The 13,930-nt window shown below is 49.0% G+C and overlaps 1 protein-coding gene across 3 annotated transcripts in view; it reads right to left on the bottom strand.

The window, feature by feature from the left end:
* Parvb (parvin beta) overlaps positions 1-13,930 on the bottom strand; it is an 84,476-nt gene that overhangs the window by 57,144 nt on the left and 13,402 nt on the right. The window contains exon 1 of one of the 3 annotated variants that reach the window (XM_052160750.1): positions 1,069-1,162. The exons of the other annotated variants lie outside the window; for them this stretch is intronic. Within the exon in view, the coding sequence (XP_052016710.1) occupies position 1,069 (1 nt within the window). The 5' untranslated portion in view covers positions 1,070-1,162. Of the gene's footprint in view, positions 1-1,068; positions 1,163-13,930 lie in introns of those variants that run through there. 3 annotated transcript variants of the gene reach the window in all.

Genomic DNA, 13,930 nt, shown 5'->3' with positions numbered 1-13,930 from the left:
AAGAAAGAGAATGAAAGAAAGAATGAAGGAAAGAAAGAAAGAAGGAAAGAAAGAAAGAAAGAAAGAAAGAAAGAAAGAAAGAAAGAAAGAAAGAAAGAAGAAGAAAAGAAAGAAAGAAAGAAAGAAAGAAAGAAAGAAAGAAAGAAAGAAAGAGAGAGAGAGAGAGAGAGGAGAGAGAGAGAGAGAGAGAGAGAGAGAGGGAGGGAGGGAGGGAGGGAGGAAGGAAGGAAGGAAGGAAGGAAGGAAGGAAGGAAGGGCTGGGCTGGGCAGTGTTTGGCGCATGCATTTAATCCAAGCACTTGGGAGGCAGAGGCAGGCAGATTTCTAAGTTTGGGGCCAGCCTGGTCTACAGAGTGAGTTCCAGGACAGCCAAGGCTACACAGAGAAACCCTGTCTTGAAAAAAAAACAAGAAAGAAAGAAAGAAAGAAAGAAAGAAAGAAAGAAAGAAAGAAAGAAAGAAAGAAAGAAAGAAAGAAAGAAAGAAAGAAAGAAAGAAAGAAAAGAAAGAAAGAGAGAAAACGGACCCTGGGCCACCCTGCAGTGGGACAGGAGGCCAGGCTTCTCCCCAGGCCTGCCCCTGCTAAATGCCTCTCTCTGGCCTGCCACTCCAGTGACAAGATGGGACTAGAGAAATGGCTCTGCAGGGAAATATGGAATTCACCAAGCCTGAGTTCCATCTATAGGACCACTGAGGTAGGGAGCACAAAGTCCTCCCTGCCTCTCTCTCTCTCTCTCTCTCTCTCTCACACACACACACACACACACACACAAATGCTAACCATGGCTTGTCCCTGACAATGTCCCAATTCCCATTCTTCTCACGCCAAAGATCCACATAGCCCACCAGAGTGACAAAAGCTTCAGCCCACAAACCATGTCGTCTTCTCCCTTGACTGCCACAAGACGGCCAAGGGTCCTCCTTCCCATCACCCCCCGACCCCTAGCATCCCATCACCCTCCCAGGAAAAGGTTGGCCCAGGGTTCACTCTTGCAAAGCAACTCCCACAGACCAGGGCCACAGCAGGGCTAGCTGAGCCTAGCCTCTGCTGAGAAAGAGGACAACTCACTGTCTGTCAGGAGCGTGCAGCCAAAGGGTTGTCAGTACTCTCCAGGCCCAAGGCAAGCAGCTACTGGCGCTGCCCAGGCAGGGGGGATGCAAATGTACCATATAAGGATCCCAGGGTCACCACCATGACTTGCAACTGCGGAGTCCCTGAGGAAGTCACAGAGGCCAGGGCTGTTTAACAAGATAGCGCCACTGGCCACATCATGTGCAACTTCAGAACCATAGTAGCAATTCCACCCACCAGCCCCATAAACCCCGGTGGCTCAGCACTGAGAATGGAGAAGGCCAACCACACCCATGGGGTGGCTTGAGACTCACCAAACTCTATAAGAAAGTAAACAGAAAATTCCCAACTCCAAGTATCTCCTGAGGTCTGGGCTGGTGACTGGGTCAGGGCAGAGGTCTGCCCTGGCTTGGGGACACCTCTATGAGCCCCAGTGGAAGGTGACGTGACACAGGCACGGAGGGCCAGGCAACAAGCATCTCCTAGTTGTCAAGTACACAGAAGACCAAACACGAGGGTACTGAGCGCCTGTCACTCGTTACCACGACAACAGAAATCAGATCTGAGCAGCAGTTTAAGTCAAGCGGAACCGCCTGCTTTGTGTTTTGCTTTTGTGGGGACAGATCTCTATATGCACTCCGAATGCCCTGATACCCCTAATCCCCCTGCCTCAGCCTGGGATTACTGGTATGTACCAGCGGTCCTAGCTTCTTGGTTCTGCTTTTGTTTTTTTGCAAAAGAAGGTTTTGGAAGTGTAGAAGAGGAAGCACGGTAGAACTCTATGCTCTTTGCCTGCAATATATCCGCTTTTCTGCAGTCGCAGAACACTCTGGGCTCTGAGCCCTTCCTGCCACTCTGCAGCCAACTGTAGAGTGAGGACAGTAACCCCCACGCACCTCTCAGGTTCTGTGACCAACGAACTCACATAATGCCTGGCATCTCAGAAGATCGCCAGCTGCTATCACTTGTAAGTATAACCACAACCATGTGCATCCCTACCCTGGCAGGCAATTTCAGACTAAGGACCATGCTTAAAAAGCACCTAGACATCGTGGATCCATGACTCCACATGATCTCCCAAAGCCACCAAAGGATGCTAGACAAACACAGACTGGACAGGGCTGCTGTCCCCCTAGTTCACAGTGAGCTGTCCCTGATCAGCAGGTACACTTGGTATTAATAACCCAAGTGCAGCGTGACAGAACTTCAGTGACACCACAGGAGACCACATGTTGCGTGTGGCACACACGCTGAACCTCCATACCACTGGAAGAGCAGGAGTTGCTCACACAGTGTCTGCCCAGACGCACTGACGTCATGACGCCCACCATAACAGTCACAGGGTCTTTCTGCCCCATCAGCCTTCCTGGCCTATCAGCTGAGAGTGGGCTCTCGGTGCTCCACAGACGCTCCACAGCCCAGGTAGGTTCAGCAAGGAGAGGGGGAGCCACCCCTCAGGGAGGTCGACCTCCCCCAGCTTTGGGACAGGTGGTCCTAAGCAGCCCCACAGCAGACAAGGGCCAGGGGCGAGGGCCCACCAAGACATGCAAGGCAGCAATTGCAACTTCCCTTATGCATGGACAAATCCTCTGCCCCACAAGCCCACATAAACGTCTCCTGCCTTGGGCTGTGTTTTGTTGATGAATTGAGAACATTAACCCAGCATCAGGAGGAGAAATGCAGGAGTGGGGGTGGGGGTGCTTATGGTGTTCTTAGCCTGTACAAGATCGAGGTTGGAAGCAGTATCTCGGGCACTGCAGAGCCTGATAAAACCGCTTTTGCCTTAATACATATATAGACTGTACCTGGGTTCCTGACCCAAGCTCCTAAAACCCTTGGAATTGCCCAAGCGACAGGAGCATTTGTTGTTGTTCTAAGGAGGCAGCTTGTGGAGGTTCCTGGTCCTGGAGAGACTAGGGAAGCATGGAAACCCCAGCTCCCTGCGTCTTCTGTCCTGCCTTTGTGTGTTGCCTCTATAAAATCCCTGACCTAGGGCAGTTTGGAAGGGCTCCCTGGTTGACAAGACACACCCTCATGCTGGGACAGTGGCCTGTCTGAACTCCAGAAGAAGGCATGCTCCTGTGTTCAGTCGTCCAGCACCGCCTCCTCTTACCTTGTCGCTTTCTTTCTTTTTCTGTTCTTTCTTTCTTTCTTTCTTTCTTTCTTTCTTTCTTTCTTTCTTTCTTTCTTTCTTTCTTTCTTTCTCTCTTTTTCCTTTTTTTTTTTGTTTGTTTCTGTCTTTTGTTTTTTTCAAGACAGGGTTTCTCTGTATAGCCCTGGCTGTCCTGGAACTCACTCTGTATGTAGACCAGGCTGGCCTTGAACTCAGAAATCTACCTGTCAGCCAGGTGGTGGTGATGCACACCTGTAATCCCAGCACTCTGGGAGGCAGAGGCAGGCGGATTTCTGAGTTCGAGGCCAGCCTGGTCTACAGAGTGAGTTCCAGGACAGCCAGGGCTATACAGAGAAACCCTGTCTCGAAAAATCCAAACAAACAACAAACAAAACAAAACAAAACAAACAAACAAACAAAAAACCCAGAAATCTACCTGTCTCTGCCTCTCAAGTGCTGGGATTAAAGGCGTGCGCCACCACTGCCCGGCTTATCCTCATCTTTCTTAATAAACAAAGAGAGGCTGGAGAGACAGATCAGCGGTTAAGAGCACTGACTGCTCTTCCAGAGGTCCTGAGTTCAATTCCCACCAACCACATGGTGGCTCATAACCATCTGTAATGGGATCTGATGCCCTCTTCTGGTGTGTCTGAAGACAGCGGCAGTGTACTTGCATACATAAAACAAATGTTTAAAAATCTTAAAAAAAAAAAAAATGCAAAGAGAACCGCTTTCCGGGGTTCCACAAATGAAGCAAACGCAGCCCCAGCAGCCTGCGCTTGTACCTGAAGTGGAAGTGAGGGAGTCTTGAGGGCTGAGCCTCAACCCTCAGCTCTGACGCTCTCTGGGTACACAGTGACCTGGAGGACACCCTGGTGGTGTCTCCAGAGAGCTGCTTGATGTGGTAAGAGATCCCCACACACCTCCCCGTGGTGACAGAGGCACAGAGGCACCTGTGGCCCTGTCCGTGCAGTGGCTTTCCTGAAGTTCCCAACAACCTGGCCAAATGCTGTCCAAATCGTTCCATGAGTTTTGAATTTACAAACCCACTCGCTAAAGAAAAAAAAAAAAAATCCAGGCTGAAAGAAGCGTGCTCACGGTACTGAGTCAGACCCTGGAGAACAATCTCGGTGATGCGGGAGGCTTAAGTTCCTGGGGTACAAGCACCCTGCTACAGTCAAATGGACGCCCTCTGCCTCCTCGCTGTCAGCCTTTACTTCTGAGGAAGTATCCGTGTCGGTGTCCGTTTAGTGCCGTGGTCTTTGAACATGTTGTGCTTTGGGTGGGTGACCGCCGGCTCCCAAACACAGGCCAACAGTGGTCTGATGGAGAAGCCTTAGGTAGCCTCAATGACAACTGCGATCTGGGGTTTCCATGGTAATGAACCAAGAGAAAGAGGGAGACAGAGAGAGTTTGTTTTTGGAGATATGTGTTAGGTCTCCTGTTGAGCCAAGCTTGAATTCACCATGTAGCCAAGGATGGCCTTGATCTTCCCCATGCTTCTGGCCTCCACCTGCCCAGCGATGTGCTCACAGGTGTCACACAGGTCACAGGTCACCTCCACTCCAGGCTCTCCACAGGCTCAATGCGCTAAGGAAAATGTCTTTAACAGGAGCACAGGAAGCCAGCCTGGTTATACGATGATCTGCCTAAGTCAAGCCCAGAGCCTCTTAAGTAGCTTCTTCACAGGTGGCTGACATTGTGCTTGTGGTATCTACATAGAAACACGCGGCATCCTAAGAACACACACACATCTTCCAGCTCAGCCCTAGTTTCTCCTGCCTGGCTGTTTCAAGGGTCACCCGTAGAAATCCTCCCGCAGGGAACCGTGGAGCATGCTCATGTTCCCAGCACTCAGGAAGGAGGTGGGCAGGTCTCAAGTTCAAATCCAGCCTGGGCTTCAAATGAAATAGGGAGGGGAAGGGAAGGAGGAAAAAAAGGAAGAAGGAGGAAGTGAAGGAGGAAGGAAGGAAGGAAGGAAGGATCTTAATTCCTCTCGGCCTAAGACCGAGGTTAATGATGCTTCCGTGACACTCAGTCAAGAAGTCCTAACAGTGAGCTCCACGTATCGTATCTCTGACCACTGTTCCCGCCTCTGTGACCCAGGGAAGAACAGAGCTTCCAACAGGATAAGCAGAGGAAGTCTAGAAAGGAGGAAAGTGTGTCATGGGATGTCACATCTACCCCCCAACTCTGCTCAGCATGCTTGCCACGGGCAGAATGTCAAGCGCTATTTAAAGCCGTGTGACAGCAGGTCTCGCCTGTGTTTAATGACACACAGCCTGCGCCTGTCAAACAACCTCTCAGAAGTCTCGCCGAACTTCTGGGAGGAAGCTGTTCGTGAAGTTTAAGCTGAGGCCATCCACATGCAATGCACGGCACTCAGCCCTCAACAGGGCACACCCTCGCATCAGGGCCAGGGGTATCCCTGTGTCCCTAAGAGCACGCTTGGGTGCTGTGCCAGCTCATTCAGGTCCCCGAGGCTGGCGATGGACCGTCTTCATTTTAACAGCGTGCATGTCAGAAAAATGATTATTTATCTCACGGCTGAAACCATATCACACAGAACAGCACAGCAGAGGGAAGTTAACAGAACCCAACAGCGGCTGGGGTTGGGTACTGTGGGCGCAAACAGGGCCTCTCAGTCTTCCTCACTAGACAAGGGCAAATCCTCTCTCCTTCCCTTGGGGCTCAAGAGTCTGAAACAAACCAGAGCCCAGATAATTATAAGCAGCTGTTTTGACTATCTTTTTCTCCCATCGTGGGAAATAATAGCTAGAAAACCAATAATAAGGTAGGGGCGTGGCAATAGGTGCCCGTCAACCCGTCACGAGGCAGAGAGGAGCAGGAGTTTGAGGTCATTCTTGGCTGTATAGTGAATTTAGGGCCATCCTGGATGCACTAGAGTTGAGGGGTGATTTGATTTAGTCACTAACAGAGCCCTGGTCACTGTGGGTTGAATAAATGCCCTTTGGAACTCACGTCCACTTGGGACCTGAGAATCTACTTATTTGAAAATAAGGCATTTAAAGATAGGCTCCAGATGAGGTGACAGCAGATTAAATAGAGAGGCTGTCGCTTGTCACAGCCCACAGATGCACAGAGAGGATATCGTGACAGTGGCAGAGGTACCCAGGAGAACACCATGAGATACCGGAAAGACGTGTCACAAAAGGCAGACTACAGACAAAGGCCGCAGCTAGAAGAGACAGGAAGGATTCACTGGGTAGCTGGGCCGGTGGTCACTGCAGAAGGAGAATGGAGCGAACCCCACTCCTCAAGCCAGATAGCAGTGCTGGGTGCTAATGCAGAGCTAATAATGTCTTGTTATTATTACTGTCATTAATGTCTTGTTATTATTTTTCTAATTATTGTTATTTTTCTTGTGGATTTTTTTATAAAGATTTATTTATTTATTTCATGTCTGTGAGTACAACTGCCACTGTCTTCAGAACACCAGAAGAGGACATCAGATCCCATTACAGATGGTGTGAGCCACCATGTGGTTTCTGGGAATCGAACTCAGTACCTCTGGAAGAGCAGTCAGTGCTCTTAACCGCTGAGCCATCTCTCCAGCCGTCTTGTGGATTTTTTTTTTCTTTCTTTCTTTTTTTTTTTTTTTTTTTTTTTTTTTGATTTTGGTTTTTTTGAGACAGGGTTTCTCTGTATAGCCCTGGCTGTCCTGGAACTCACTCTGTAGACCAGGCTAGCCTCGAACTCAGAAATCCACCTGCCTCTGCCTCCCAGAGTACTGGGATTACAGGCGTACGCCACCACCACCCGGCCTGAAATATAGTCTTTTTTTTTTTTTTTTTTTTTTGGTGTTTTCAGACAGGGTTTCTCTGTGTGGTCCTGGCTGTCCTGGAACTCACTCTATAGACCAGGCTGGACTCGAACTCAGAAATCTGCCTGCCTCTGCCTCCCAAGTGCTGGGATTACAGGCGTGCGCCACCACGCCCGGCTTGAAATATAGTCTTAACCTCACTATATAACCAAGAATGACCCCTATCCTAGACAAGGAGGCAACTAAAAATTAGGAGAGAGCCTGTGAGAACTTTAAGCAAGGCACCTGCTCAGGGAGGCTGGGTAGAATGGTCACCCACCATTCTGGGTCCTACCTCACATGTCTGACTGAACGGTGATTCCCTAGAATCACCTGAACTGGTGATTCCCTAGAACATAAACCTATGGGCTCACGCTCTCAAGCCCCAACCCCAAGCTCTCTGGCTTCCGGCCTCCCTCCTCTGCCAGGCAGGTCTCGATTCTGAATGGCTCTGCCCCGTATCTGAATTATCACACACTTTTAACTACCTCCTCCTTCCAGAGCACCCAGTTTTATGCACCATCTCCCTTCCCTGTGTGGCCAAGGGAAAATCATTGCAAGGCTAAATCTCCTCATAGTACTGACAAATGCCCCAGGGCTGCAAGGACAGTCCCAACCAAGGACACAAAGTCTCTCAGATGACACAAGACTCAGTGTGCCAGCTGTCCCCAGACGTCTCCCTTGGCCAAGATCCAGCACGGAGTGCTCTGGAGTGCTCTGTCTTTGAAGGCTTTATAAACACAAATGGTATTTTTAGTAGCCGTTACTGCCCCTCAGCTATCCCATTAGTTTCAGAGGCAAATAATTCCCTCCCGTGCAACTTGATAGGCTCATGCAACGATCGCTCCCACCAATAAATACTTATTGAGCATGCCACCGCACGCAGTACCCTGCCTGGCTCATTACTTAAAAAAAATAAATAATTTACTTAGCTAATGATCACGAATCCTCTAATTTAATTTGCTCTTAAATGTGTTTAATTTTCTCATAATAGAACCACACACTTCGAAACCAGGCATCTCTGCTGTGCGGAAACAGGCGGCAAAGAAATGAAAAGAGATAATGTCGGAGGGAAATCCTCTGACCCTAGCACTCAAGAGGCAGAAGTGAGAGGGTTCTGAGTTCAAGGCCAGCTGGGGGCTACATTCCGAGGCTATCTCAAAACACAGCAAATAAAAACCCTGGGAGGCAAGGGAGGTGGAAAGAGGCTGAGCCCCACCCAGATTGCTGAGCCTCTAGGCTGGAATACATGAGTCCTCGGAGAACAGCGTGGGGGATAGGGCTGTCTGAACTTATTTGTAAATACTAGGTAAGCAGAATAGAGGTGGCTGGGAAGTGTATCGGAGGATTAAGTGCCACACTGGAACCAAGCTTTTACATGGCTACTGAAGATTCGAACTCAGGTCCTCATGCTTGCATGCCCTGCACGTTTTGAACTTCTAACCAAGGATCATGCCTACCATGCTTGTCACAGGCAGGTGACTCACACAGAAGCCTTGGAATTACTGAAGACAGTCCACAGAAAGTACCCACGCTCTGGGGGTGAGTGGGGGGTTGCTCAGTTGATAAAGGACTCTGTCAGGCTCACAGACCCGAGTTCAGGTCTCCAGTACCCGCACGGAAGCTGGGTGCTTCCTCGTCGCTGGGGAAGGGGATCTTGGGGTTTCAGTGGTCGACCAGCCCAGCCTAAATACCCAGGTCCAGATTCAGTGAAAGACTGTCTCAAAACATAAGGTGCAGGGCTGGGGAGATGCCAGGAGTTGAGAGCACTAACTGTTCTTCCGGAGGAGCCAGGTTTGACTCCCAGCACTTGTAACTTCAGTCCCAGGGGACATCCATGAGCACCAGGCACACACATGTTACAAAGATATACATGCAGGCAATGCACTCATTCGCCAAAAATTAATTAGTTAATTAATTAATTAATACTATGGAAAGCAATAGAGGAAGATTTACATTGATCTCTGGCCACACATAGGTAGCTGTATTAAACACACACACAGAGACTCACAGACACAGCGATACACACAAACACAGGAGAGTGCATTAAACAAACACACATACATGCACACAGAGAGGAAGAGAGACATACACACACACAGGCTCAGACAGACAGACACACACACACACACACACACACACACACACACGCACACACACACACACACACTGAAAAGGAGAGAGGACTAACTAGAGCCTCTGATCTATGGCATCAAAACTATGGCTCAGACCAAGACTCTGCTGATGATGCTTCAGGGCAACTGGCCCTCAGCCGGTATTTGTCAATAAAACTTTATTGAAACAGAGCCAGACTCATTTGTTTCCACACCAACTATAGTTGCCACAGCACAGTTCAGTGGCTGCAATAGAGTTGGCATGCACTTTGAAGATTGTACCTTTTACAGAAGACCCCAGCTGTAGATAAAGATTAAGAATAAAGAAAAGAACGTGGGCTCAAAGAGCCAGGCCAGTATCTACAGCAATGTAAACTCAAGGAAGGGAGGGGGCTGGAGAGATGGCTCAGCAGTTAAGATCACTGACTGCTCTTCCAAAGGTCCTGAGTTCAAATCCCAGCAACCACATGGTGGCTCACAACCATCCGTAATGAGATCTGATGCCCTCTTCTGGTGTCTGAAGACAGCGACACTGTACTTACATATAATAATAAATAAATTTTTTTTAAGATCTATTGATTTATTTTATGTATGTGCATACACTGTCGCTCTCATCAGACACCCCAGAAGAAGACATCAGATTCCATCAGATGGTTGTGAGCCACCATGTGGTTGCTGGGATTTGAACTCAGGACCTTCAGAAGAGCAGTCAGTGCTCTTAACCCCTGAGCCATCTCTCCAGCCCCATAAATAAATCTTTAAAAAATAAATAAACTCAAGAAGGCATGACAAGGCGTGGCCTTGAGATCATCTCTTGATTAGCCCCACCCTGGCCAGAGGCAAATCCAGTGAGATCAACTGTCCTCACACTGATAACTACAGACAGCGAGGGACAGGAAGTCCGGAAGCTGGCAGGTTCCTGGGGCCTTGTGTGTAACCTAGAAGTCAAAGCAGACATGAAATAGAACCCCAAAGGTCCAATGGGCTGGTTCTTGGTGGGGCAGGTGGAAAGGCAAACTTCCTGCCTGTTCTGCCCACTCCCTCATCTCAGGAGGCAGGCACACACCCGAGATCCCAGCTTATGTGGGGCTGAGGAAGAGGACAGGGACATTCAAGGACAGCCTGGGCTACCTTGAATGGGGTGAGATCAAATCTCAAAATAAAGTGCAGGAGGCAGCCAGATCAATGGCTTAGTGCTCACCTGACTTGCACTAGAGCCTCGTGCATGGTCTCTAGTGTAGGAAAAACAACAACTACAATAACAACCACAACAGCAACAACACCCTCCCTCTGCGTTGTGCCCGGCTAAGCCCCTGATGAGCCACCTCCCAGGCTGCCGCCTGCCTCCATTCACAGATACAAGGTGCCACTTGGAGTTTGATTTCCAGTTCCTTGTCTAGGGCTGTTGCGGCCCCTTGGGCTCCCTACAATGTGCTCTGAAATGGTGTTTAAAATTAGATCACTCCAACACAAGGAAAATAATAACCAGTAAACAGGGCTGACGGTTCGGGGACACGGCCTCAGAGGGCTCTTTACCGCTAGAGGAATGCAATATCTCCTGTCGACCTCAGCACACGCTCACCCTGTGTGGCCTTCACCACCATCGCACAATGGTGGGTAAATACGCTCGTTAGAAAGGAAAGCCCATGGGGCGGGCACACACCTCTGTGTCCTGGTGATTGGCTGGCCTGTGTGAAGCCCCCATTCGATTTTTAGCCACCTCCTCCAAAGTGTAGAGCAATAGTCAGTTTCTCAGACAGAGGCTAAACTCAGGCTCAGAGACTGAGGTCATGGTTGCTTGCCCTTCACTGGCGCCACCGACCCCTCATAGAAGTCTCCCATGGGGACAAGACTCTGTGAGATCACTCAATGAGAGATCAGGCTTCTTGCCTCTCTCAAGGCCTCAGTTTCCCTATCTGTAAAATGAAATTCATTTCAGGCTGAAGAAGGCAGCAAAGTCCTTGGACCAGAGACCTAGCCTGGCAGCTGGGCTCCACAGCAGGCAGTGGGGAGGGGGAGAGAGAAGAGGGGGAAGGAGGGTGGGCGGTGCTTAAGATTCCCAAGATCCCTTAAACATATCATTGGTTCTCTGAAAATTTCAAATAGCCAGACTCATATTTAGCTAGGAGTTAGCATCCTATAGGAAGTGAAGGCCGAGGACCCGCGGGAGGTCATGAGTCAGTCACACAGCACATGTGACCCCATCCCCAGTGTGTGTGTGTGTGTGGGGGGGGGGGTCTCCAGTCTTCTGTTGGTCTCAGAGAGCATGCGCAGAACACATGGGCTCCTCACTCACTCAGCCTGTGATGTGCTCCAAAATGACCAATGTCAATAAAGATGACCTGAAGACAATCCGCAGTCCAGTCCCTGCTGCGAACCCTTGAAAGCCATGGCCGGGCCAGTCCCTCAGCTTCCTCCCCGGAAGCCTCTCCCTCTCCTGGAGTCTCCTCACTTTAATAAATCTCACTCTGATCGCTTATTACTCTTTAACCCTGTTGGGTTTTTGTTGCTGTTGTTTGTTTGTTTTTGAGCATCAGACAAATCAGGACACCACTAGCTTGGAGCATCTTTGATGACCATCAGTGTCCAGTACCTAGCTCTCTGGGTTGAGGTCACCAAAACCAAGAAAGGCTCCATCTCCCCTCAACCAAAAAAAAAAAAAAAAAAATCCCACAGCAGTGGCTGGAGAGATGGCTCCATGGCTAAGAGCAATGGCTGCTCTTCCACAGGACCTGGGTTCAAATCCTAGGACCCATACGGCAGCTTGAGACTGTTTGTGACTTGGGTCTCAGATGATTCTGTGTCCTCTTATGGCCTCCACAAGCACTGCACACAAGTACACAGACAGACAGGCAGACAAAACACCCGTACACATAAAAATTAAATTTCCAGAGAATCAAGAGACCTAAAATGCCCACCCAGGGAGGCCATTCTGCCTTGTTCTACCCAGCCGGGGAGGCAGGCTCTCCTGACTTGTTCCCTCAGAGAGTTGGATACCTTGTCCAGCGAAGAGACGAAAGTGCCTGTCTCCCTCTCTGGTCAGCCTCTCCTGAGGCTGATTCCATATTCCATGTGACTCCTCTCTGCCTCATGGGCAAGACTGAACCCACAGCAGCTGGGCACAGCCTTAGCTTCCCCTGGCCCGAGGGCAGCGTCCAGGCCAGCTCACTGCCTTCTGAACACTGGGATTAAAGGTATGCACCCCTCACTTGGCCACTTCATACTCAGGCAGACAGACCCAGATAAATACATGATTGGAACAGGATTTTTTTTTTTTTTTGAGATTTATTAATTTTAGAAAAGAAAAGAGTAAAAAAGAAAAAAGTTTGGTTCCTGGGTGCGGACCCAGCTGGAAATCTGGTGTTTGCCTCGAATGCAAAATGTCCTGAGCTCAATCATAAGTTCTAAAGAGACAGAGGTCAGCGGGGAGAGAGGTGACAGTCACCGTCTACGTTTGAATGAGTGCTGGACCTAGTTTCTGACTGCCAACACTGGGTCAAAGAACCACATCACGGCCGGGGTTTCCCTGTTCTGAGACCCCAGCGAGAAGATTGTGTCTGCTTAAAGCCACACACTAAGTGAAGATCGCCATCCACTCAGCGCGTCAAGTCTCACCTCCAGCCAGCGTGAAACACCCAGCCTGGGGTGGGGGTGGGGGTGGGGTGGAGTGGAGACAGGAGGATCCACAGGGTTTTCCTAGTGCAATCAGCAAATTCCAGAGAGACCCCGTCATGAAACAAACAAATACACACACACACACACACAGTATACAACACCTGAGGAACACCTCCTGAGGGTAAACCTCTGACCTCTGTGTGCATGTGGCTACATGCACACACACACACACACACACACACACAACTTAAGGAAGATGCTGGCAAGCCAGAACTCCATGTTTGTAAAGTTCTACATTTAACTAGCTCAATAGTGGCAGGATTCACACTCTGTATAATTCTCCTGTTTGAAGACCCGAGTCAGTGACTTTCAGAATATTCAGAGCATGTGCCCATCACCACCTCAACGTAAAACATCCTCCTCGTCCCCAAGGCACCCACGAGCACTCACTCTCTAGCCCTCAGCCCCTAACGACCACTTGTCTAACTTTGGGACCTATGAATTTTGGCTACTCTGGATTCTTTTCATCACACAATAGTCATCCTTTGTGAACAGATTCTTATTCTTATTATCTTCCTGGTTCATCTATGTTGTAGCCCATATCATTATTTCCTCCCTTTTCAGTGCTGTAGACTATTCCATTTTGTGATTATACCACATTTTGTTTTCAGTTAACAGCTCTGGGGTTGTTTCCACTCTGTGGCAATTATGAATAGGGAACAGAAGTTGAAACCCTCACATCCTAGATCTGGTCAAGCCAGCCTCCAGCTTTTTTTGTTTTGTTTTGTTTTGTTTTGTTTTGCTTGTTTTTTTTTTGAGACAGAGTTTCTCTGTGTAGCCCTGGCTGTCCTGGAACTCACTTTGTAGACCAGGCTGGCCTCGAACTCAGAAATCCACCTGCCTCTGCCTCCCAAGTGCTAGGATTAAAGGCGAGCACCACCACCACCCAGCAGCTTCCAGCTTTAAAAAGAATACATATATAATTTTATATATGTTTTATATATAACATAAATATATTTACTATATATGTACAATTTTAAAGCATATATTCTTTTCCCTCCCAAGACTTTCTCAACATGAACATTAAGAGCAGCATAAAGGCAGATCTCTGTGAGAGCAAACTAACTAATAATTGTAGAAATGCATCCTCACAATGAGGCCCAAGCAAACAAATAAAACAAAAACACCAGCAGC

This window comes from Apodemus sylvaticus, chromosome 17, assembly GCF_947179515.1.
Source record: "Apodemus sylvaticus chromosome 17, mApoSyl1.1, whole genome shotgun sequence".
NCBI classification, from domain to species: Eukaryota; Metazoa; Chordata; class Mammalia; order Rodentia; family Muridae; genus Apodemus; species Apodemus sylvaticus.
This window is presented reverse-complemented; position numbering and strand designations above follow the sequence as displayed.